General features: G+C 45.8%; 1 protein-coding gene across 2 annotated transcripts in view; it reads left to right on the top strand.

Annotated features, from left to right (window-relative positions):
* Arhgap26 (Rho GTPase activating protein 26) overlaps positions 1-26292 on the top strand; it is a 390006-nt gene that overhangs the window by 86618 nt on the left and 277096 nt on the right. For both annotated transcript variants that reach the window (XM_052155156.1, XM_052155157.1), the window contains exons 2-4: positions 18819-18914; positions 20603-20664; positions 24627-24698. In XM_052155156.1, coding sequence (XP_052011116.1) covers positions 18819-18914; positions 20603-20664; positions 24627-24698 — 230 coding nt within the window. The remainder of the gene's footprint in view (positions 1-18818; positions 18915-20602; positions 20665-24626; positions 24699-26292) is intronic.

The raw sequence follows: 26292 nt of genomic DNA, 5'->3' as shown, positions 1-26292 counted from the left end.
ATGAGGTCTTACTACATCGCCCTGTCTGACCAAGGATTCACAGAGATCTGCCTGCCTGTGTCCCAATTAAAGACATGTACCACCCAGCCCAGCAAACTTTTATTCTTGATAAATTATTCAGTATGTGTTATTCAGTTATTATGACCCAAAGAGGCTAACGCAAAAGGCCCCATGGGATCTGAATTATTTAAACTTCTTTACTGATGTGTGAGATGAAGTGGATCCAGGAACTAGGAGGATTCTAATAGGGCATGAGCCAGAGCCAAGGATAGACATATGGAAACCTCTGTCGTCCTGGGATGCAGCTGTTCTGAACACGGTTAAGTGTTTATGTTTGGGCTTTTTTTTTTTTTAATTGCAAACTATTTCTCTATTCAGCTGCCATGGAAGGGGACTTTAATTGGATATGTTGTTAGAAAGTACCCAGACCCTCTTTTCCTCCAGCTTGTGGTTTTCTCCACCCTCGTCTAAACATATGACAATAGAATAGCCAGCGTTAGCTTTAGATCCCCGCAAGAAGTCCTTCTGAAGGCAGTAGATAAAGGAAGAATCGTAAAAATAATAATTAAAAACAACACAACCCTGCAGGGCTGTATGCTGTGCCTTTTGGGCAAGACTAAAGTCAACATTTTACAATAGTAAATACTCTCTGTGGTAGAAGACTGGCAAAACAGGCTTTCCAAAGCCCTGTAGAGAGAACAGGGAGGGGTAGGAAGCATTATAGGCTCTCTCTCTCTCTCTCTCTCTCTCTCTCTCTCTCTCTCTCTCTCTCATGTGTGTGTGTGTGTGTGTGTGTGTGTTGCTGAGTCTTTTTCTGTCCAGTAGTTACGGGGTGAGGCAGTTCTGCCCATTTAGAGTTACTGCTTCTTTCAGATGCTGGCAGCAGCTGGGTATTCTGAGAGACGAGGTCGTTGTGCACTTTGGTATCTTCTGCACTTCCAAGCTGTATTTTATATACATTTCATCCCCAGTGCTTTGATGTCTGGATACCCATCCATCTTTCCATCTGTCCATCTGTGTGCATCACTAGCAATTTCCTGTTACCTCGGAGGCACTAGTCCATCTGCCCACCCACCTGCCCATCCATCCATCTAGTCTGTCCTTCTTTCTCCATCTCCATTATTGAGAGCCCGTCTACATGCCGTGCACGGTCTAGACATTGGAACTGTGCATTAGGTAGAATTTAACCGGTAACATGTTTTTGAACAAAACCATGGGTTACTTTTCAGCTGTGATGGGAGGTTACTGAGTGACTTATATCCTGTACTCCAACTTGTAGTGCTACAAAGTCACAGGCTGTGTCTATTTCTTACCTGGCTTTGTCTCTCTAGTGATTTACTTGCGTGATGGTGCATACATAGATAAATAATACATTTTTGTGAACCGAGTCTCTGAATAAATGAGTTATTTTTGTTTTAGTTTACTTCTTTTATAGCAGTGTTCTCACAGCTGTGAGATGGCATACTGAAGACAGGCTGTATTTCTGGCCTAGTCATGAAGAATGAAGGACATTTGCGTTGGCCTATTCAGTTAAATAGACATTTACTCCTGTGGCTGAGCTGGGGGATCAGCGGCTGTGGTACTGTGTGGGACTTCTCTGAGCTCTTGTAGAGCTGCCCACACTGAGGGAGTTGGGAAAGTTCAAGGAGAAGTCCAGCTGCCTCAGAGGCTAGCACGAGCTGGTGGAAGGGTGTCAGGGCCATTTTGGTGAAACCACACCTTATAGGGTTTTCTGGAGGAAGCTAGGTTTCAGTGGTATCTGGGCTGGGGAGAGGACTTTCATATCCAGGAAGACCATGTAAGGCACTGATATGAGGAAGAAGCTAGGTGGGAAAGTGGAGAGCTGAGGGAGGGGCTCCAGATGAGTTGAGTACAGTTCTTTAGTGTGAACAACAAGGATTCCCACAGGGAAGACCATGACAGGGGCTCCAGATGAGACTGGCACACTTTCTGTCTGAAGAACCATTCCTTTCCTTTTCTTGCAAGCTTTTGGGTTCAGTAACAATATTATTTCAAGCACAAGTTTATAAGAAAGGAAGGTCTGTTAGTATCTTAGGGCTGCTACAAAAAAAATTACCACAAATTCATTTCCTTACCATTCTAGGGATAGAAATCTAAAATCAGGGTGTCAGCTCAGATACCTGTACCCTGAAGTCTCCAGAGAAGATTGTTCCCTTCACTGTCCTAGATTGCAGTGTCTTTGACAGGCCCCAGTGTCCTTAGTCTTCTAGCTGTATCCTCCTAGTTTCTGCCCCTGTTCTCACAGTGCATTCTCCTTGTATTTTTTCCTTCTTGTACAGGGACACTATCATTGGTTTTAGGGCCCATCTCCACCTAGTATGGCTGAATTTTAATTTATGACATCATCAAAGACTCTTCTACATGAGGCCACCTGGCATGTTTTGGGTAAACACAGATTTGAGGAACTACTGCTAAAACTCCTTCCCCAGGAGTGACATCAATAGCATCCACTATCCTCCTAAGGTCCCCATAACAAGCCAAAGGTATGAATCTACCAAGGTGACCTCGGGAACCAATCAGATTACTAGGCTCACGTTCAGAGCACTGGGTGAGGGGTTTTGGAGCCTAGGTGGCCTTAAAAGCAGCCACATGGGAAGGTTTGCCCCCAGCAGGGATGATGGCTACCCAAGGCAAGATGAGAGAGCTCCTCCTCTTATCCTATCTACATACTCTGGCCCCTCCCAGAGACTCGGAGACCATGTGCAATCAGTGCAGAATAGCATACAAGTGGTTGGGATGGATGGACAGATACTTGGTGAAGATCCCATGACCCCCCCCCCTCATTTCAAGATGAGCCATCAGTAGTCAATAAGTCAAGGCATGATAATGTTTGTCAAACACGCCCAGCCTGACTGAAGATGGCAACAATTTGGCCCTGCATAGAATGGCCCTATCACCTCAGGGTAGGATGTGGCCTTTTCATTATTTAGTTTCTGGTGGGTGGGCGTAGGGATGCTGGCCAAGGCCTGGGAGGACAGAGGACGGATGCATCAGCAGCAGGAATTCCTGACTGTGATCAGGGCACGTGGACACAGACTGTTTCTCTCATACCCCAAAGCAGCCATGAGAATGCGAGAAGTGGCCCTATCATATTCCCCTTGTCCTTCCTGCAGCAGGGGGACCATGTCAGGATTTTTTAACTGTTCCAAGTACACCTTGAGATAGGAGGAAATGCCCATGAGAGTAACATGGCCAAAATAATTAATGACCCAGCAAACAATGGCCCAGGGTTTTTCCATGGTCCTTCTTTTCTGTGGGAACTGCTTCCTGCTGCTGTCTTGAGGCCTGCTGCCAGGGACTTTCCAGGTCCACAAGAGGCCATTGCTTTCCTTTTCTTATTTCCCTCCTTTTCCAGGTTCACGTCGCTAGCATCTTCCAGTTCTCTGGGATTCAGACCTAGCCTGCAGTGTCTTCCTGTAACAGAAGTCCTTCAATTCAATCTGCTGAAGAGTCATCTGGAGAATTTATTAAAAAGGCAGAGTGTAGATGTGATTCTCAGACTTTCTTATTCATTAAGTTGGGATGACCTGATTCAGGTGAACTGCAAAAGACAAATCAAGAAATGTTCATCCAGAGGGCGCGCTTGTGTTCCTTCAAGTGGTAAACGATGCATAGGCATGATGGCTTCTGCACTGACCTGAGCTTAATTGGCACAGTTTCCCACTGTATTAGGTATTTAAAATTCCAGCCTCATCTCCATTTATTCGAGGGCAAATTTTGCTCCTAGCATTTTCTGTAGCCTGACTAGTGGCATCCTGAAAACATCAGCAGCATCTTGCTGCAGAAGAACAAGTAAGAGGAGGATGCATGTTTTGTGATTTTTTTAAAGATTAAACCCAGGAAATGGGTTCAGATTGTTTTATGCATCATGAAGGAATGGATAAGGTCATCACCATTTTGCCTCTGTTTCTGTAACTCAACTTTCTCTTTCTGTAAAAAGAGAAATACATGGCTTATCATTTTTTTTTTAATGAACCTTTCAAAAGTCAGCATCCTCACTGTGTATCTGTTTAGACATTTAAAGATATTGCTGGGCAACCAGAGAGGTAGCTCTGTAGGCCAAGGCACTTGCTGCTAAGCCTGATGACCTGAGTTGTATCCCCAAGATGCACATGTTAGAAGGAGAGAGCTGATTACTGAGATGTGTCCTCCAGCTCACACATATGTACTATCGTACATGCAACCGAATATGCACTGTACATACATAAAAATAAATAATAGATGTAATTTTAAACCGTTTAAAATCATCATTGGGAGCTTATGGCATGCTAGGATCGTGACAGTTCCCCTTTTAATGAGCAGATCTGCATGGCTACTGGCTTCCTGGATTATGTAATAGCATCAGGAATATACACATTAAATGGCCACTCAATTCAAGGAAATTTGTATTTAAGACAAGAGTGGGGAAGAGCTTTGTAAGAATTGAGGATGCCGTGAGTGGGACAGTTTTTCCTAAACAAGGGATTTCTATGGGCCGAGGTACAGGACCTGGATGGAGGTGAGGAGAACTCCAAGTAATAGGGAACAGGCCAGGCATGTAGCTGGAGGTTTCCGGGTACACTTAAGGATCAATATGAATGCTGACCTGGGGCTGTGCCATAGACAGAGGGCATGGAGATGGACCTTGTAGGCAGAGATAAAGCTTGGTTCAGGTTTGTTGTGAAGGGAGTGGGGGCAGTTACAGTGGGGAAGGGTGGTGAGCAGCAACAAGATCAGCTCTGCCCTTGAAAGCCCGTTCTGTGCACTGGAGTGAGAAATGGTCGGGAGGGGAGGAAGATAGCTGGGCAGATGTGAACTAGCCCGAGATGGTGATGTTACAGGGGTGACACACCTTCAGATACCAACTGGAGAGAAGGGGAGTTTTAGTCGAGGTATCAAAACAATTCCAGGGCTATGCTGCATAATCTTCATGTCTCCTTGTTAAAGACAAATGCAGACATCAAAGCTATAAAAGATATTAAAATAGAAAGCTTCTTTCCTGTTGACTTGTGGTATTTTAATTTGTAATTTAATGTTCTAAAAAGAAATGCTTAAGTTATCAGTATGCATTTCCTGTTCATCTTTATATCTACAGTGCCCATCTCGAGTGAGTGTAAGTTTAAATGACTCATATGCAGCATCATTCAACTTTATACAGCCCATGCTTTGTGCCTCCCATGTGCTTAGTACCAACAGCAGTGGGAGTGCTGCATAGCGTGATGCCTGCACATCCCCAGTGTGCTTGCTCTTGGCTGGCTGACGAGTGAGGAGGGACTGAAAGAAAGGCTGCTTGCCCGGGCTTTCCAGTTCCCTATTGTCATGGGCTGCAGCAGTGCCTGGCTTATCTGGAGGAAAAGCAGGAGTAAGAAAGGCTCCACTAATATCATAGGGTTATCTGAGGCCCTTCAAATGTTCTTGCCTTCTTGGAGCAGAAAGTGTGGCCTTTCATGACTGTCACTTTCCCACCTCTGCAGCTGTAGGCCTAACAAGCTCCTTTAGGACTCAAAAATTTTGATTCCGGATAAGTTCTCAGAGACCATGGGTTCCCTAGAATTAGAGGGGCATCAAAGAACTAAATACCCAAGACACACTCATACACATGTGCTTCACATCCTATGGGACTTCAGTTACTCAAATATAAGTTCAGAAGTAAAAACATTTAAAGGTTTAGGACCTCTTCCACAGAACAGTGAACTAAGCAGCCATTTCTGAGCACAGGGTCCTGCAGAGCTGCGAGCACTGCGTGCCAGTGTCTCAGGATTTCCTCTTGGGATTCCCTTGGGTCTGTGTGTCAGAGGAAAGTGCCTTGGACAGAGTCTGTCCTGAGAGCCCTGGCCAGGCCTGCGAGTCAAGCTCCCGAGAAGTTGAAAACAGCTGTCCCTCTGTGGGAAGCTTGGTTTCCTGGTGGGTTTCTGTGCAGCCACCACTGAGCCATTCATTAGCTTTGGGTGCCAAGAGCTGAGCTTTAGGAATTGGGGACCAAACAGGGTCACAGTCTTGCTGGCTTTCTGAAGGACACAATGAAGGACATTGCTGATTGGTTGGTTGATTGACTGTGTTTGTTTTGCATGTTTCCATGTTCCCACATGTGCCGTAGTACATATATGGAGGACAGAGGACAATTTATGGCAGTCACTTCCCTCTTCCCACCATGTGTTCCTGTGATGACATTCAGGTAGTCAGGCTTGGTGAAAAGATCCTTTATCTGCTGAGTTATCTGGCCAGCTCTTGGGAAGGTTTTTTTTAAAATTTGTTTTATTAGAGTCTAGCTTTGGAATTTTCGAGTTTTCACTTGAATTACATTTCCTCCTCCCACCCGAGCTGTTACTATGGTTTCTTTTGTCTTGAGCATGAGTTGGCAGCTCTTGGAGCACTTGCAGACCTACGACGGTCAGATTGTCAAAGATGAACCTGCCTCAGGATCTTCACCTTGGCCATCAGCAGCCATGGTGGGAGCCTGGTACTCGATGTACCAGGCTGCGGTTTGTGGCACTTCTTGAACTTTAGTAGGTAGAAGACTGATTGGCACCATTATGGGCTTGATAACCAACCCCAAGGTTACAGTAGCCATACACAGACACTGGCAGGAGCCAGCAGCTTCCTGACTGAGACCTGTTCAGCAAGAGGGAGAACATGCATGGTCCTGGAAACCTAGCCAACTACCCAGGGATAGTGAAGTAAACCACCACTTTAATGACCCAGTATAATCCCTAACTATATTCTGAATATTTGTTCTTATACCCACAGATAAAGGTAGCTCACATACTTTATCAGGAAATTTCTCTTTGTAATAGATAGAGACCATAACAAAACCATAACCTGTCAAATGCAGATTATGTAGCCCAGGTCCAATTGATAGATCTATAATATAACTCCTTTACCTAAGCCTCAGGGTAGGAGATTTGCAAATAGGAGATTTGCTGTGAGAAGTTTGTAATATAGAAATGTCACAAGTTAGAACTATGAGGTCCCATCAACATGATGCAAACAAGAATGACATCAGTGGATATGCTAATGTGGATGGGGGAAACTTCCAAGTGTCCTCAACCCTACACAGAGAACCATGGGCAACCAAGGGATATGGAGAGTGGGACAAATAGTCTTCTCCAGGGAAGAGCACATCAGTCAGTTACCTCATGCCAAATGGCTAGCCCTGAAAACTATGTCCGTGCATACACACATGCAAGTGGCACTGTGCAGGCTCAACAGGTTATATTTGTATATTTGGGAAAACACACAAACACATATACATACACAATCAGTAACAGTTAAAGAAAAGGAGGTTATGCATTTTAAATAGAGCAAGGTGTGTGTGGGTTCCTTGTGGGATTTGGAGGGGAAAAAGGGGAAGGGGAAATGATGTAATAGTATTATAATCTAATAAATAAGTAAGTAAATAAATAAATAAAGCTTTACCTGAGAAGCCCACGCTGAGATCTAGATATCACAGTCCCTAGACCTCATGATTGAGGTGGCTACACACCTTGGCTACCCTACAGCACAGTGGTACTGTACTGTGAGAAGTACTAATCTTTGGCTTCTCCCATTGTGTGGTGGGCGGGCTCTGAGAAGCACTGGGGCGTTAACGGGTACTGGGTACATGAAGCAGTTCCTGGGAAGGGAACCTCTGGGGAAAGTGTGTATGTACCCAACCGGGCCTCTCTGTTTTGTCACCCGAGCACAAGCTCCCCTTGTGGTGCAGCAGCAGGGACATGGGATAAACAGCATTAAACAGGGGATAGAAGGAAGCGAAACTGACTTCTGAGAATGTCACTAGGTGTGGCTCCACTCAGAATTGCTGAATGCTTTTCTTTTTTTTCTTTTTTTCTTTTTTAAATTTCAGGAAATGTTTGTTGAATCCACTGGGGGGAGACAATGGAATTTTCTTTTTAATTGAACTCATTCTGGTGCTGGGGAGCTGTCGCCTGGTCTCGTGTTGTGTGTTGAGAAGCACTTGAGCTGTGTCTGGAATCAGGCTGATGAAGTCTAGCTCCTAATCCTGCGGCAGGGAGCCCGAGTGGAGGAAGGCTGGGAGTCAGTGTGGTGGGACCATTCACATGGCAAGGAGGCAGCTGGGTGGCTGGCTGGGCCTCATTATGGACGTAAATGTGCCTGATGCTTTATTTATGACATCATTATACAAAGCTGTCTAATACTAATACCTCTGCTTTATTGAGTGCTTACTGCAGGCCAGGCCCTGTGCTAAGTACTTCCATGTGCCATTTCTCTTCTCAGAGGAACTTTGGGGTGTAGCTCTCCTCTTAACTATGTCTCACACAGGTGGAAACAGTATAGTGGTGGAGATGGGACTTGGCCTCCTGGGAGCCTGTTACAGAGCCCCAGCACAGACATGGAACAGGCGCGGCTAGTTGAAGGCCTTAATTTTCTTCCTTTGCTTTCCCTTGATTACTTGCAAGTTTGTTTTCACTGCTGATATGACCTGCAGGAGGGGTGTCTGCTATGTGAATATGGCTGGCTTTGGTGTTCCCAAGTAATTGCCAAGTGCCAGGTAGACTTTGGTTCTATGGGCGGGTTTTTTTTTTTTCCCCCTTTTTATTCTTTGCTAGAAAAGCTTCAGAGGCGACAGGGAGGTTATTGGCCTTGGGGTAGCCACTCCTGTTTTCCCAAGTGAGGTTCTTGCTTGTCTGGATTTGTTCAGAGCAGGTGTGACTACAGAGAACTAGAAGAGGCAGGTCTGGTTGGGGGTGGGGCATGGCTGTTGGATTTGCAGATACTGTGAAGTATTCATTTGCAAGCGTAACTCCAATATAAAGACGTTGATACAGAACAGTTAGTGTCTGAGAGGACCTTCCTAAGTGCTGGAAACCCTTTACTAGCCAGACCCTACTCTTCTGCAGTCTTCGTCTCTGATTAAAAGCTTTACAGTTACTTAGGTAAGCCTCTCTGAAGAGTCCTCTGAGGTAGCAGTAGCTGTTTTTCCTTTATACTGTTCATGAAAGAAGGCACAGAAAGAGACAAGATGCTGCTTCCTTGATAGGTCTCTGGTAGAGGTGGGCGGTGGCCTTGGGATGTGAAGATGTTCGCTTGAGTCCATCCGTGGCTTCCGTCTCTGTGAGCCGTGGTAAGCAGAGCCATTCCGCTCCAGCTTTTCACCCTCTGGATTTTTTCTGGCTCCATGTCCGGTCTTTAGCTTACTGGCAAGGCTTCTCTTTTACTTATAACCCTTTCCCAGAAGGTCTGGATCTCGCTGGGAGTTGATCACTGTAATTTTTCAGATGGCACACGTCACCTTCTTAATCTAATTGAGCCAGCACATCACTGAGAAGCCATGGCTTTATTTGGGTGGTATTAGTTGCTATGGTTATTTGCTGAGACTAACAGAGTCTGCGTTCCCTCAATCAGCTTTTTGATAACTGCTCTCTCAGAGCAACAGAGAGCTGTACCTTCCTGGAGGATGTGTTTTTACCGGCAAGCTCAGAAGGCAAAACCGAAAAGGGTCTTCAGGGGGATCTCTGAGCCCTGGCTCAGCCCTTGGTTCTCAAGTGAGCTCTTTTCAGTCGTGTGTGCCAAGCAGCAGCTGGCGCTGGTCCAGTGTGTGTGGTGGCCTCTGGAGGTGCCTGCTATTTCTGCTCCTCACATAGGGTCCATGATATCTGCAGAGGTTTTCTCATGCAACCATCCTTCCAGAGTCTATTGAGATCTTGCTTGTCACCATTGTGGCACAGGGGCAGGTAGGTCTTTGCTTTCAGGTCTTAGGTGGGAGTCCAGATCCTGATTCAGAGAGTATGGTGTCTGGGGCACCAGCTCAGGCATCACGTGGGACCTCACACAGGCCTGTAGATTCTGGCACGCAGGACTTCTGGATCAAAATATGCACTGAGACGATACCTCAGTGATTTCAGCATCACAGAATATGCACTACAAGGTACCCTGCCCTGGAGGGAATGGCTCTCCCCGATCAAAGCTGAGACTGGAGACGCCCGTCAGGGCCCCGTGCTTATCGCCTCCTGTTCTCGCACAAGCAGCCCTGTGGCGCCGGGAGAGAAAACTTCTCCACTCTCTGGTTTCTTGGCCCTTGTGGAATTCTCCGCCGTAGCCTTACTTGTTTCCTTGCAGACCTTTGGTCTAACCTGTAGGCTCACATACCCCCATTGGCTGGCCTAGAACTTGTGATTCCCCTAACTCAGGCCTCCATTCAGCTTCTCCTTTCTAAAACATACTTATCAGAGGGCAGTTTGCAGAAAAGCCTGGCTTTCTCAAGAAGCCCAGTACACCGCCTTTGTATGTTGGCCTGGTCCTTTTATCTGTCTAATCTGGGGCTGTGATTGTCCCCTCCCAGGCAATAGACAAATGTGATTTGATGACAGCACCACTCCACCTCCCCTGTATTTAAGGGCCCACAAACTATTCTTGTCTGTTTGCTTGTTTTTTAAAATAATACCATTTTCAAAAATCATATTAATTTCGGAGGACTGTGTGACATACCAGGTAAGTACTTTACAAAATGTGCTAGATTCCCAGTCTCCAAATAAATTCTGCCTTGTTTTTCATTTGGGAGGAAACTGTAAATTTGTACATGTTTAAAATTCTCTAAGCACCTGAAGAAAAGCTTTAAACTCTCAAACGAGGCAAGCATGTTTCAAGATCATGACACTCAGGGTTCCCTTTGTTACCCCCTTCCTTCGCTCTAGCTGACTAATGGAGCTGGGCCCATCTCTGCTCCTGGGTGGGAAGGTAGAGCAGCAGCTGTCTTGTGCTAGGCTCTTTCCACTTTTAATTCCCACGACACCTCTGGGAAGTGCATGTTGTCCTTATGCTTTTATAGACACTTGGAAAGGTTGAATAGTTTGGCTGCCGGCACACAGGTAAGAAATGGGAGACCTGGGGTTTGCATCTGTGTTGCGGAACCCAATCAAGTCAAACCCTTGAATTCTGTGTGTGTGTGTGTGGGGGGGGGGGGGGTGGGATAATAGTAGAATATGTGTGTGTGAGAGGGAAAAAGGGAAGAAAGAGACAAAGAGACAGACAGAGAGACAGAGAGACAGGGAGAGACTGACTAATTGATCTGTACTTGAGCATCCTGGAAATACCCTCTGGTTTTTTTGTGCCCTTACTGGGTTAGTTTTCAGAATGCATTTCTTTGTTTCTAACTAACCAAATACCAGTTTTCCTTGAGGGACTTTTCCTTGCACCAGCTTTCTGTCTCGTTGTCCCTTAGGCAGCATGTGAATGTAGCTTTCTAAATACAGCACCCACTTCTCCAGTCTGCTTCATGGCTGCGCTCTTGCACCATTGACCTGATACTGATGGAAACCCTGATGCCTGGGCACAGGTCAGCAGAGGTTTGCTCAGCACTTCAGGCAGCACACGGTCTTTTAGCATGTCCTGGGGGTGGATATAATTAAGAGACAAAGCTTGTGCCTATCATGTGCATGGCCCCAAACAAAAGTAAACCCCTAAACTTCTACCCAGCATGCTCTTAATTTTCTCATGTAAGAGCCCAATCACGTGGCTTGGTGGGTAAGAACACTGACTGCTCTTCCAGAGGTCCTGACTTCTACATGGTGACTCAAAATCTTCTATGGTGGGGCCCCCTCTTCTGGTGTGCACGTAGACAAAGCACTTATAGACATAAAATACATAAAAAAAAAACTACAGAAAGTTATAAGATCAGTCATTAGCATTTAACCTCAAGAGTTCTTATGGGGATGAGCTAATATTTATAACATATAAAGCATATAAATAATATACAAATATACACATATTTGTGTAAATATGTCAGCTCAACATATTAAGGTATGTAAAAACTAATACATACCCATCATCATCTACGTACATGATTCAGTGAATCTAAGAACTACTGATCATTCCTAAGAGGGCTTTAGGTTTTCAGGAGGAAGCAGTTTCTTACTCATTACATACTCTCTTCTTTGGCTGTCCAGTGCTCTTTGTACACAGGCCCAGTTGGAGGGGCATCCTCTGTCAATGGCTATCCTTTGCCTTGGTTTCATGATCTCCCAGCAAAATAGGGTATGCCAGATTGGGTGTCGTAAAGCAGAGCTCTGGCCAGCTCCCTATTAAAGATGTCATCAGTGTTGAAGTTGATCTTGCTACTCTTACGCTTACTCTTATGGCTTGGTTTCGAAGGGGACAATGTCTAGATTCTGTCAGTTAACATGGACCCTTCTGGTGGTTGGTTCAGACCTTCCTTTGCAGTCACTTTCTGTCTGTTTAACTGGCTGTTTGTTTCTGACGGTTTCAGTTTGCTTGTTTTTGTACATTTTTGCTCCATTTTTACTTTAGAATACCTTCCCATTCCTGCCTTCTGCCCACACCTCTTGTTTTCTATATATCCAAACAAGACTCAGCTCAAACAGCCTCCTTTTTCTCTTTTTCCTTAGTGCTGCTGCTGCCTCCCATGGCCCAGCTGAAGTAATGCCCCACATGTTCTTCCATAACTGCCCCCTCTCTGATGGCCTTAGCACGTGTTAATTTAATTTATAGTTTTGTATGTACAGATGAGAACCTTCTACCTTGAATTTTCTTTAAGGATATGGGACATATATCCTTCTGTTTCAAGAATATATTGGCATTAGAGCCTCAAGTGTTTGAATATACTAGGCATTAGAGCATAGAAGGACAAGGTTGCTTATACTACCAGACTGATTAACTTTGTGCCTTTCTGAGCATCAGTCTCCCTAGCTGCAAAATGGAAGGAAAACAAAACCAAAACAACATAATTTATAGGCGACATAATTCAATCACAATTTTAAAACCTCATCACAGTTAGAAATCAATGACTAATCAACTAATACATAATCATAGCTATTTTGATGTGTATTAATGTGGGCTGGACACTCTTTCCATTTCTTTAAGGGAATTTTGATGGAAGTAGAATTTAATTCAATTCCCTCATCTTGGGAAGAGTCACACCCTTCCTTGTTCCACTTGATTTCATTTCTGTAATCAACCCTGAATGTTTTATTAGCTTTGATACTACAGTCCCAAACCCAAATCTTCTGCGCTAGTGCTGGCTCTCACCTCATTTAGGAAATACAGATTTAGGGAGTGAATGGCTTTAGGAAAACCACACAGATGGACAGTCAGAGTATACATCATTTAATGTGGTTGGCTGATGTGCTTGGTGTATCATCTACTTTAGTGAGAGGAGAGATGTTTTGAGTTGATCCCAGTTAGATCTGGAAGAATAATAAGCCATTTATTGTTGGCAGTGACTTCATAAAAATATATACCCTCTAGAATTTTCCAGACAACATCCATTCTCTGAATATCAGAGCATTTCTTCCCACTGGAGGCTAGGATCCTCCTATAATTAGAATCAAGCATCCTCAGGATACTTCCTTTCAGGTTAAGAGTCTTCATTAAAAGGGCCAGGCTCTTTCTTAGGTATTGTCTGATGTGGTTGATCGCCACCTAGTGGGCACAGGTAGCACCTTGCGTCACAGACTCTAGATGAATACTTTATGTCTGGTTCTGAGATTCAACATAGTCTTCCTTGCTGATGTAATAGAGGGGTTCAGGATGTAAAATGGCATTTAGCAAAACCATTATCACCTCCTCCCCCACAGGATTAGGACACTGGAGTGGCTGTAAAACGCTGTGTTCTGAGCCTGGGAAACCTTGTCTTCAGTGTGGTTTCTGTAAGGACTCACGCTCTGAGAACTCTTAGACTGTTAACTTCTAACAAACACAAATCTGACCCTATTTTTGACTTCATGAATACTATACAAATCCTCCTTCATAGAAGGACAAGCCAATGAAGGCTTCTTGAAGGAAGAAACCTCTGATCTGGAGTCAGAGTGGCAGGAACTGTGCTGTCACTGGCACTGAGATCAGGAGGTGGCAGGTCACATCTGCAGGGTCTTTCAAGCCTTGAGAGGGCTTCTCGTCTTCTCTCTAGTTTAACAAGGCTGACACAGTTGAGTAGAGAACTTGCCATGGAAGCAGGTCTGGGGAGAACAGCAAGGAGGCTGGGGCAAGCACGTAGGCCAATAGTACTCATTTGGGAGTACAGGGCACCGAAGACAGTGGGAAGAACTGGCAAAATTAAGAGCCATTCAACATAGAATAGACAGACTTGGAGACAGACATTGTGCATGAGGTTGGTAAGCTGGTGTCAACTTGTGTGGCAAGTTGTGTTGGACAGGGAGGCCCTTCCTCACCTTTGGCTGGTCTTCTTAGAAAAGGTTAGATGGGGGCAGAGTTTGAATTTGACTGTTTGGTACTTCACTTTGGGGTGAAGAGGAAGAAGTCGTAGTCCCTCAGGAACCATGCCTCCCTCCCTTCCTCCCCTCCCCCCCCTCAGGTCTCATGGTGGCTCTCCTCTGGTGATTCTCGGGCTTGTGCTGCTGTGTCCAAACTGCTTAGGGACCCGAGATATCCTTTGTATGTTATAAGAGGTAATCACTCAGAGAATGGCTCCAGATGGTTGTGGGATAGAGAAGGGGAACCTTAGCAAGCAATGCCTGTGGACTTTGATGTTCTTGAGCTTTCTGTAGCCGAGAGGGCAAATTCTAGCAAGTTCTTATGTTAGGAGTCTGCTGTTAGGAACTACAATCACTTTCTACATCTGGAGAGAAAGATGTGACTAACGGAAATTCCTAAGATTGTTAGATGCAATTAGAGTAACTTTGAGGGCACAGAAATGCAGCATAGCTACCAAATGAAATGTAATTATAAGGTTACCTCGAGTTCCTTATTATGTGGGTGTAATACATGTGTGCACGGTTACATTAAGTTTTACCCAAGAAGGGAGATCAGATTGACTCTGCTATCACTGATAAAATGAACTTAAGGTGGTTTTCTACAGTGTTTGGAAAATAACGACACACCTTTTGTTCTAAAGAAGCATCATGCTTATGTTTAGGCCTCTTGATTTCTTTGCACTGGAGTATTTGCTGAGGCAGAGCTTGGCATCCTATGAAGGGAAGGGCACCTTCCTCTGACCCGAGAGAGGAAAAGGTGTTGGGAGCAGTTTCTCAAAAGACCAGGCTTGAAGCTGCTTTCCTGTCCTTATTTTCCTCATCTCCTTGAAGGTCTTGTATTTCTTGGATATAGGCAGAGCTCATTTTGCGCTGCCCTGTCGGCATCCTGCCCTCCTGCAACAGCAGTTATACAAAGTAAACATGACCCACTCTGGCTCTGGGCTGCTTGACCATGAACCAGCAAGGTTGTATGAGCAGGGACCCAGCCCCCAGCCCTGTCCCCAGCCCCTCAGTCCTTCTTACTGGAATGTGCACGTCTGAGTCTTGTTTATGTGGAAGTGAGAGCTCTAGCAATCGACCTTTTGAGAGCTGTGTGCCCAGAGTGAAGATGTACACCAGGATATCAACTAAGAAGCAGTATGGTATTCTTACGTTATCTTCAGCATTGTTCTAAATACCGCAGACGGGCTGTATTAAGGGGCTAAGCAGTGTGGAGTCCACACATATTGCAGGGATCTCAGTCAGAGGACCTGATGAGTCACAAGTATGTGAAATGCTTGTATAGAAGTAGCTCTCCCTCCCTTGTGGGACGTCCCCAGGCTCCATCCAATATATGAAACTCTATGACTAATCTGGGGTTAGTAAACATAGCTAATAAACAGATAATCTGGATTTGAACCCAGGATCCAAAGCTGGTTGGAGCAGGAGCAAGAGTTTGGGATCGATCATTCTGTAACATGCGTCTTATAGCATGCAAGTGGAGAAGGGTAGTTTCCCAGAGTAAGCTGGAGGTGCTACGCTTCAGGCCAGGCACAGATTCTGAGCAGGTGTCTACGGTAGTTTCCCCGAAAGACTTCTCTGCCAGGTCCCAGGTAAGCTCCTTTCCAGGGTCTGAGCTCTGGAGATCTCAGTGTGCTCAGCTCTCCTCCCTGGCCGAGAGCCCCGTTGACTTCAGTGTAGCTCATTACCTCATCCTCCACCAGGCCCAGAGCTAAGGCTCTCATCTGCTGCGGGCCACCAGACTGTGAAATCAGCTTCCCCTGTGCCGGGAACCTGGCAAGGCAGCACGCCTGTAGAAGGCCCCACAGAGGCCCCGTTGTTCCGTACAGGCTGGTCCTGCATCCTTGTTGGCAGCTGCTGGTAGCACAGCCTTTCAGGTGCACTCTTAGCTTTCACTCTCTACACTGTTGAGAGGTGATTGTCAGCATAACTCTTTCTCAGGTGGCAGAGGATTGCCGTGTAGAAAGTGAAGCTATCCTGTCCACACACAGTCTTTGCCTTATTTCGTGAGTCCTGGTCGAGGGCCCATTTGGACTTAACTCCGACTGTGTGGCCACACTCACACTTGTTGTGCTGTGATTTGGGGCTCCCGGAGTCCTTCTCTTGCACTTTGAAATAACTTCCTTTCTGTTTCCTCTCTCGCCTGTCCAGAGTCTTGAGTTTCCTTCCTCTCCGCAGTGTTCTGACTTTGAGGCTTGTCAGGAGTGAACTGTGCTCTGAAGGAGACCCTCTGTCCAAGAGACCAGTTCTGAGAGAAGCCTGGTTCCCCGCCGCCGCCGTCCTGTTTGGGCCATTTATTCAGGAGTCCTGTGAAAGTGTCTGTTCCAGGATTTGAAATTGGACCCTGTGTTCTTTTCCACCCTAAGTGCCTCCTGTTGTGTAGTAGAACACTGCTTTGCCGAGGACCCATGTCATCTGAGCTGTGGGAAGATGGTCCGGGATCTTTGCAGTAGCTCGAGCTCTAGGCTGAGAACACCAGCACCCCTTGAGCCCCATGGTGCTTTACTAACAGCTCTGGCTTGGAAGGGACCCTAGGGGCTGGGTTTGTATATCACGCCCCTCATCGTTTGCTCAGCAAACCCTAGGCAGATTGCACTGCACATAGCAGGAGAGACCAACCAGTCAAACCATGGGAGCTGTCAGTCTCAACCTTAAGGGGGAAAGTGGGAGCAAAATCTGGAAGGGCTGAGGGTCTAGGATACTTTAAGAAAAGCAAGTGTTTTGAAATTACAATGTAATTACCTCATCGTCCTCTTCCCTCCCTTCATTCCCTCCCACGTGCCCCTCCTTGTTTTCTCTCAAATTTGTGGTCTCCTTTTCTTTAATTATTCACACACACAGACACACATACACAGACAGACAGACAGACACACACACACACACACACACACACACACACAAGTCTGGGTCTGGGAGGGTTGAAGAACTTGGACTTTGTCTGTTTTTAGTTGGAGGAGGAAGCCAGGCGTGCGTGCGTGCGTGCGTGCGTGCATGCGTGCGTGCGTGTGTGTGTGTGTGTGTGTGTGTGTGTGGTGTGCTGTCTCTGAAAAAAGCTATACATAAATCTACCATATGCCCCAGCTATACCAGTCCTTGGGCTTATGCCCGAAGGACCTGGCATCCTGTAGTCCACAGATACTTTCTCACCCCTCTTCCCTGCTGCTCTGAGCCATAATAGCTAGGGACTGGAAACTACCTAAATGACCTTCAGCCAAGGGAAGGGGTGCTTTTGTTTAGCAAGTCACATTGATCCGGAGAGCCAGAGCCTCCCTTCTTATTAAATCCAGGCCTCGTTACCAGTGGTGCCTCCTCTTCCCCTCCGCTGGGAGTTTGAACTTAATGCCATTTCCCCTTCAATGTGGGAAGCCTGGATAGATGGTAATTTGGATGATTAACCTAATCTGCAGGAAGGCTGCATGTGGAATTAAGTTAAGCAGTCTTGTCTGTCAGGCCACTTAAATGTACCTTGGTGATTTTATGCCCTGAACAGAAGCCGAGGGCTCAGGAAGGATCATTAGCTTTTATTACTGTCTTAAAGGAAAGTTTAGTTTTTAAATTTGACAAGGGCCCCAGAGAGTCTTCATTATAGATACCATGTGTGGGCTCAGCTTCTTAGGAAAATCCCAATAGAAAACATTGGTAGGGCTTCGTTCTTCTGGTGACTATGGAAACTGACTGGAAATTTGTCAAGCTGTGGGCTACTGAGAACGGGTCTGGGAGGGTCGGAGAACTTGGGCCTCGCCTGTCTTTAGTTGGAGGAGGAAGCCAGGTGCTCGTATGCCTTGAGACAGGGTAGCACGGGTTCTTCGTGCTTTCTCTTTTGGATCTAGAAGATGTGTTCCAGAGTCACACTTGGGGGCAGCCGTGCTGAGGGCATGGAGGGTTTGTCAGCACAGACCTATAAGCTGTGGGGAATGATGCTGTTTCTAATGTTGCTTCGGAGCTAGGCTTCCTCCCTGGTCTCCTGAAGTGGTGATATTCTCAGGTGTCAAATGGAGATGTTATGTGTGGTTATAGAAAGCAGACAAAGGATTTTAAAACTTGTGTTAAGGGCTGGAGAGATGGCTCAGAGGTTAAGTGCGCTGACTGCTCTTCTAGAGGTCCTGAGTTCAAATCCCAGCAACTACATGGTGGCTCACAACCATCTGTAATGGGTTCGGATGCCCTCTTCTGGTGTATTTGAAGACAGCAACAGTGTACTTACATATAAAATAAATAAATCTTTAAAAAAAAACTTGTATTAAAACAAACATGCATGAGTGCATACATACATACATACATGCATGCATACATTGTGGTGCAGGAATCAAACCCAGGGCCTTGTGCATGCTAGGCTAACACTTTATGACTGAACTGTATCTCCATCCCATAAGATTAGATTTGTTAGAGCAACTGCAATACAAATTTTAACTTCTAAAGAAATTAACTCTTCATATATAAAATATTAACTATTTGGGTAAAGTCTGGTTCTGTAAACAGGTATTTACTAGTTTGAGTTAACATTTCTTCTGTGAAGTGGTCTCAGGAACAAACCTTGCTAAGAATACACAGAAGGGCTTACAAATGGCAACGGGTCCGGAAGGCCAATTTAATGTCAGTAATTTGTGTTTTTCTCTTCTTCTTTTTTATTAGATTTGTCTTCAGCAAAGCGGAAGTTTGCAGATTCCTTAAATGAATTTAAATTTCAGTGTATAGGAGATGCAGAAACAGATGATGAGATGTGTATAGGTAAGTCACAACCTTACAGAAGATGAGAGCATTGGCTATTCACCCCAGCAAGCCTTTTCCTGGGCTAGGAAGCCCATAAGATTAGTAAGGGCAGAAATCAGGCAGGTAGTGGAGGAGCAGAGATGTGTGTGTGTGAGTCAGGATGGGGCTTTTCCCTGCGCTGGCCTCGCTTGCTCGCTGTCCAGCGGCAGAAGAAGCTGGAGCTCCTGTTGACCTTCCTTCACTGTTCTTCTGGCTGGTTTTGTGACCCTCTCCTTTCCTCACTTAATCCGACCTTGGCAGTAAGAGCCTGGGTCGAGAGCGAAAGCAGATGCTGGAGAGTGGATCAAGGTTACACAGTGTGAGCTAACAACTGAGAGAAGACTGGCTCTATGCTTTAGTTGACTTTTTTTTTTTTTTTATTTTAAACCTAATTAGCATGCAAGTGATTTTATCTCAAGTTCTTTTGCTTTTTGTTTTTGTTTCTTTAGCTTTCAAACTTTGACAAATTTGATCTAGTGGCTTTCCATTCTGGCCTGGTAACAGGTGGCCGGAGCCATGTAGCTGTCACTGCCTGCAGAGCAGGAGCAGGGCTCAGTGGCTAGCTCCCTGTCTCCTCCTTTCTCCAGCTTCCTTCCTGAGAGGCTGAGGCAAACTCCTGTATATCACCCTGCTGCCCTGCTCCCCTCTTTCCTGCGCCCTGCTTTCTTCCAGAGACCGCTCTGCACAGCATTGGCACGGTCAAGACCTGACACTTTGCTAGGTCTCATTGTCTGTTTATTCCCCTTAGTTGATGCCATAAAGAGGGGAAGAATTAAGAAAATGGGGCTGGGATTGTAGCCCAAGGGTAGAGTATTCGTTGAGTGTGGGCGCTGGGTTCCATTTCTAGTACCAGAGAACTGAAAATTGAGAAACCTAAGGTTGTTCATTAGTCCATTAGATTTTTTTTTTTTTTTGAGTCTGTTGCCAAGCAGAGGTCCAGGATCTAGGCATGAGCAAAGACAGCTGGGGAGCAGCTGAGAGCGATGAGGATGTGTCCTTGTTGTAAGTCAGCGTTGCCCAAGTATCCTAATGATCGGGGCTCTTTCACTAAGTGCCTGCTGCCTCCATAAAAGAAAGATTCTGGCAGAGACCATTTGTGTTTGACCGCTGTGCCGCAGGCTGCAGTCGACCAATGAGTGGCTTCAGAACTCGGGAGAGGGCACCCAAGCCAGAGATGTGGCTTCTGTTGCCCACAGAACTATTTGTTTAGTTGTCATGCCCCCTGCACCCAAAAGCTTGGCTTCTGATGCAAAAGGTTGAAGGTTAAATCCTGGACAGGAAATCCTTCAACTCCTTAGTGGAACTCTGCCCTGCCCAGTCTCGGGGCTGGGAGCCTGCCAGCCCCTCACCAGTCCTGGGAACTCTCAGGAACAGGCGAGCCTTTTCCTCGGAGAAATCCTTAGCTGGTGTTCCAGGTGCAATTAACCTGCATTTCTGGGTCATCCTGCCTTTAGTGGTTAATGATTAAAGGATGAGTGAGTCTGAAGACAGCAGTTGACTTTGGGTGTCTCTGTATAAAGGGATTGAAATCCCTAGGTCGCTGTTGCACACCCATGGCAACTGAAATCCCTAGGTCGCTGTTACGCACCCATGGCGACTGAAATCCCTAGGTCGCTCTGGCACGCCCATCATGCTGCTTCAACGCATGGCCTCTTTCTTTCTTCCAGCGAGATCTTTGCAAGAATTTGCCACTGTTCTCAGGAATCTTGAAGATGAGCGGAGTCGAATGGTGAGTAACCCTGGCTGCTCTCGGTCCCAGACAGTCTATGCACACTGAGAGAACAAGGAATTTGCTGTCAGAAGACTCTGCCTCCTGGGTACTTGGAGGCTGTGAACCTTTGCAGAATTTGAAGCTTTCTGTGACTGTAAAAGAATTACTAGTGCATAACTTTGGACGAGTATCATTGTCCTAAAAACTCACTGTAGATCCGGGGAAATGGTTTAGTCAGTAAGGCACTTGCTATATTAGCATCAGGTCCTCAGCATCCATGTAAAAAGCTGGGTTAGGTGGTGCACACCTATAATCCCTATGGTTTGTTAGCCAACCTGTCTGACCAAATTGGTGAGTTCCAGGTTCAGTAAAAGACTCTTGCAAGAAGTAAGGTGAAAAAGTGGATAAATAACTGAGAAATAACACTAATGTCAACCTTTGGCACACACACACATAGAAGCATGTATATGCAGTACGACACACACACACACACACACACACTGGCACACACATGGGCACACATGGGAGTATACACACAGGAACATTCACACATGGGAACAGACACACACACACACACACACACACACACACACACACACACACATACTCACTCCGTCTTCTCCATGCCTTCTCAACTCTGCTCGGAGGCCGTCTGAAGGAAGGCATCAGTGCTTTGCTCTAACCCCAAGGCACCTTCTGTGTATGTGGCAGCCAGAAAATACAACCTGGCGAAGGAACTCACCTGAGGGAGCTGCTCAAGACACACTCTGCAAATTCAAGAAGCAGATGCTCACCTCTAGGTTCCAAAGCAGTGCTCCCAAGCTAGTGTGTGCTCAGAAGTCCTTGATGAGTGAGGCTCCTTTGCCTTTCCCACACTCCCAGGTAGCAGGAGTGAAGTCTGCTCAGACATGCCCATAAGGCTTTGCACTGGCTTGTACCTGGGGTGGGGGTGGGGTGGCGCTCATCTCCAGGCAGGCACTGCCTGAAGGATGCTAACAGCTGGAGCATTTCCTTTCTTTTTCCGTAGCAGTTGCTGACAGCATGACAGATGTCTCACAGACACTGTGCAGCCAGAGCCTGACCTGTTCTCTGTAGCTCCTGTGATCACTGTGAAGTCCCATCCATATCAACTCCATTTTCCAGGTTTATAGGCACTCACATGGTTAATAAGCTGTGCAGTCTAGATTCAAATCCATATTGGCATTATACCAAAAGATGGGGAAATTTCTTTAAGACCAGCAGAGACTCTCCCTCTTGTGACTGCTTGCTGTGGTTTGCTTGAACTCACATTGGACCATCAGTGGCAGTAGCAGGCTCAGGGGAGGGTTGATGGGAGTGAAAGTTTGAGTGTACACGTGCTAATGCCCGGGAAAGGGAAATGGATCTTCTGAGTCTGATTCTTGGTTCTGCCAACATTAGGGGCTGGGGTGTGGTAAGCACATTGCTGTGGCCTATGGTAGGGAAACAGTGATTGGATTATACCTCTGCAATTTTATTATTTCTCTGTGCTCTCTGTATTTGGCAGTCACAAGCCTCTTCCCACTCTAGGAGAGCTTTATCATCACCTCAGCTCAGCTAGGCTCAGCAAAGCTCCATCCTTTTGGGGGAACCATGGTTCTGTGGGATATTTGGCCATCCATTGTGTAACCTGAACATTTGGTTCATTCCTCAGATTCTGCATTTACCACATGTGCCTGGACAGTGACTATGGGCATCTGTGTGACTAATAAACACGAGCTCCTTGTGGACGGAGAATCTTCTCTCTGTGCTCTGCCATCAGTCCCATCACTCCTTACTCTCTGCAGTCTCTCATTTGATAGATGAGAACACAGGTCTTGTTGAGATCAGACAGTGCTTACAGTCACAGATGAGGACTTGAGCAGCTGAGTGCTAGCATATTCTGAGTCTCCTTAGGACTAGAACCTCAGCATGGGTGCCTCCTGAAACAACTTGGGGGTGGGGAGGTACTTCACTGATGTCAGGTATCACCCTGATATCTGGAACCAGGACCAGAGATTGTGTTGTTGGTCTAAAGTTGGCCTGGCTCCTGAGATGTGTAAATGATCCCTTGGGGATTCTCACGTGCAACTCAAGTTGGAAACCACTTATTGATGGGCTCATGCGCCTTTGTGAGCTTCAGAAACTTGCAAATGGTTTGTGGGAAAGACTTACATAAATTCATTAAACAGGACCAGCTAGCAATAAAAATCAGATAAGTTTAATTCTGTTGCCACACTGTTGTGTTTACATGTACTCTGCCCAGGTGAGTGCTTTCAAAATTAAAAAATAGGCAGATGGGGGATAAATATGGAGACCTGCCCTTTTTTTGTCCCTTCTATTATTCGGTCAGTTCTTTACTGTGTCTGTCAAGAGCCTCTGGCATTTACTGTGTTGCAGTTGTGAAGGGCATGCATATGATTTAGAGAAAATAATGCTTTGTTGATGTGAGATTCCTGACATAATTAGTTGAGAGACATGTGAGCAATGAGTAAAGATGGTAAACTCTTGTGCCGCCTTAGAGAAGACTGTAGACTCTTAGAGCCACAACAATTTAGCCCCCGCATTCTTTGGATGAGGAAATTAGAGCCCAGAGAATTTAAATGTTGTGTTCATGGTCACACACTTGGCAGCTTGTCAAGAAGTCATTCATTCATTCTCTAGGTCATTGAGAAAGTGAGTGCTCCTTTGTTTCTGATTTCTTCGGCACTTTGGGGACACTGGGGGATGAGTGAGTATTTACAGGGTGATGGATGTGTGTCGGTAGATAGGACTGAGCCAGAAAACTACCTGCTGTATCTGTTCTTTTTATTTATTTATTTTTTTTATAGAGTAAAGTTTATTCAGGGCAGAGGATGGGAGTTAATGAGGTAATGGAGGCAGAGAGAGGCAGAGAAAGAGAGAGAAGAGAAGTGGAGGAGTGGAAGTTGGCCATGACAAAGAGAAGGGGGAGGGGAGGAGAGCCCAAGAGGGGCAGAGAGGTGAGAGTGCCAAGAGGCAAGAGCGATGAGAGAGCTTCTCTGAATGAAAGTTTTGGAGATCAGGGAAGGCCTCCACAGAGAATCAACCTTTAAGCTGAAACCCTGATTACAATCTGTACAAGAACATCAGCGGGAACAGCCAGAGGCAGAGGTCCTGAGGTAGCCAGATTTGGTACATTTAAGGTCCGTAGGTATGACAGTGGATCAGAGTGTGGGAACCAATGGCCGAGCACTGTAAAATGCAGTTGGGAAGCAGCCAGTGGTCTGGAGGCAGACGCTTCAGGCCCCAATTATTTCCCTAGGCAACTCCTGATGCTTGAAGGGTCCTTTCCATAGAAGATGCCCAAAGGTGTCTGTCTGTCTCTCCTTCCTTCCTTCCTTCCTTCCTTCCTTCCTTCCTTCCTTCCTTCCTTCCTTCCTTCCTTCCTTCCTTCCTTCCTTCCATCTATTTATTTTATGCATGTGAATATACTATTGTTCTCTTCAGACATACCAAAAGAGGGCATCAGATCCCATCACAGATGGTTGTGAGCCACCATGTGGTTGCTGGGAATTGAACTCAGGACCTCTGGAAGAACAGTCAGTGTTCTTCACTGCTGAGCCATCTTTCCAGCCTGGTGTTGGGTTTTCAACAGAGACTCCCTACTGATATACTTTGCCTGAAGCTTGGGTGAATGGTAAACTCACATCACTTGAAACTGGAAACTTAGCCTACCTCTGTTACCAAGTCCCTACAACCAGTGAATGTTTGCCTACCATCTGGATTCACTTCCTTTAAACCTTGGAATGCTGGGGTTGAGAGGATTGTCCTGGGCTCCACCGCAAGACTGTCTTCAACAATAGCAAACTCTTTATAGGAAGATGGCCCCATTTGGAGCTTCCGCACAGATTCTCTATTATACAGTGGAGCCTGGGGCGGCCCTGGGAGCATGTGTGGAAGAGCTGCTGTAAGACATGACTAATCTCTGCCTTTGCTCCTTGTCCTCTGCTTTTCTTCGTCAGATTGAGAATGCCAGCGAGGTGCTCATCACACCCTTGGAGAAGTTTCGGAAGGAGCAGATTGGGGCTGCCAGGGTGAGGATTTTGTTCATGTCTGAAAACTGCAGAGCTCCCCTAAGGAAATCTAAGGGCAGCACACCCTCCGAAGATGAGAGCGCAGCTCCTTTGTACTTTGCGAGTGGCTAAGGTGCAGCTGCCTGTGGCCACTGTCAACCACTGTCCTAATGTCTGTTACCTGATTGCTTGGTGCTAGTTCACAAACCACACAAGGTAGAGGCGTCCCCTCTGTGCTAGGTGGCTGTGTGCCTGGACTGTTGACTGACTGACCAGTCAGCCTACTCACTTTTGGTTAACTGTGAGTGTGGAAGTCGGCCAAAATTGCATTTAAACAGAGTTATGAACTAGGCTTTGGGGACACAAGGACACCTCATAAACCTCATTAAGCAAAACACATTTATTTATTTGTATGTTTGTGCATGCGTGCCTGTGTGTGCAGATATACGCTGTAGTGCTCATGTGGAAGTCTGAGAACAACTGTCACCATATGGGAGCTGGAAAACAATTCAGGTCAGCACGGCTCATGGCCATGGTTTTGACCAGTTGAGCTATTTTGCCGGTCCGCAGCTCATTTCTTGTCATGTATAGAAATAAGCATACCTTTGCTCTCTGTTTTGATTCTTCAAGAGAAACTGAAAAACAAAGCAAAACAAAGCAAAAATACAGAGCCTTTGGGAGATTTCCAGTGGGCAGATATTTTAAGAGAATACATGTCCTCAGTCTAGGTAGGGCTCATGACTACAGGCCTGTTTTAGCTCAGAGGTCACCATTTGTTAATACAGACCTAGAAACATAAAGACCAAACAACTGAATGTTTCTTTCTTTATAATTTTAATTTTTATTGAAAATACTTTTTATCACTATATTCTGATCATGGTTTTCTTTTCCCTAACTCTTCTCAGATTCTTCCCATATTCCCAACCTCCCACATCTATTCTCTCTCTCTCTCTCTCTCTCTCTCTCTCTCTCTCTCTCTCTCTCTCTCTCTCTCTCTCTCTCTCCCTCCCTCCCTCTCCCTCCCTCCCTCCCTCCCTCCCTCCCTCCCCTCCCCCCCCCCCCCTCTCTCTCAAAACCAAACAGGCAACTAAAAGATAAAACAAACTCCCAGAACCCCAAAAGAAACAAACCAGAATAGGACAAAACAAACAGAAAAAAAAAAAAAGGAGCCGAAGAAAATGCACATGAAACACAGGCAGAGATTCAGAAATCTCATAAAAAACTCCAAAGCAGAAACAAAATTATATAAACAACCTCTAAGGTTGAAAAATTGCCGAGACAAAACATTATGAGATAAAAACCAAAGCAAAACAAAACCAACCAACCAACCAAAAAATAATCTTCCAAAAGTAGTATTGAACTTCTTTTGTCTTGGTCGTTTAGTGCTGGGCCTAGGGCCTGCCCTTAAGCGTGGCTTGTTTCCCAGAGAGATCTTATTGGAGCAAACCACTTCTTGAATTGTGCTAGTAGAAGAGGGCAGAAGGAAGCCTGTTCCCTCTCCTTGAGTTAAGTTACTAGCTAAACTAGCTGGCTGATCTTCAGCAGAGTTAAGGGGCTGCCTGCAGGGAGATGTTTTCATTGTAATTAATGGCAGCAAAAGACTGTCTCATATTTT

The sequence above is a fragment of the Apodemus sylvaticus genome, chromosome 13 (assembly GCF_947179515.1).
Source record: "Apodemus sylvaticus chromosome 13, mApoSyl1.1, whole genome shotgun sequence".
Lineage (NCBI taxonomy): Eukaryota > Metazoa > Chordata > Mammalia > Rodentia > Muridae > Apodemus > Apodemus sylvaticus.
Note: the sequence above shows the minus strand (reverse complement) of the source record. Positions and strands in the feature narration are given on the sequence as shown.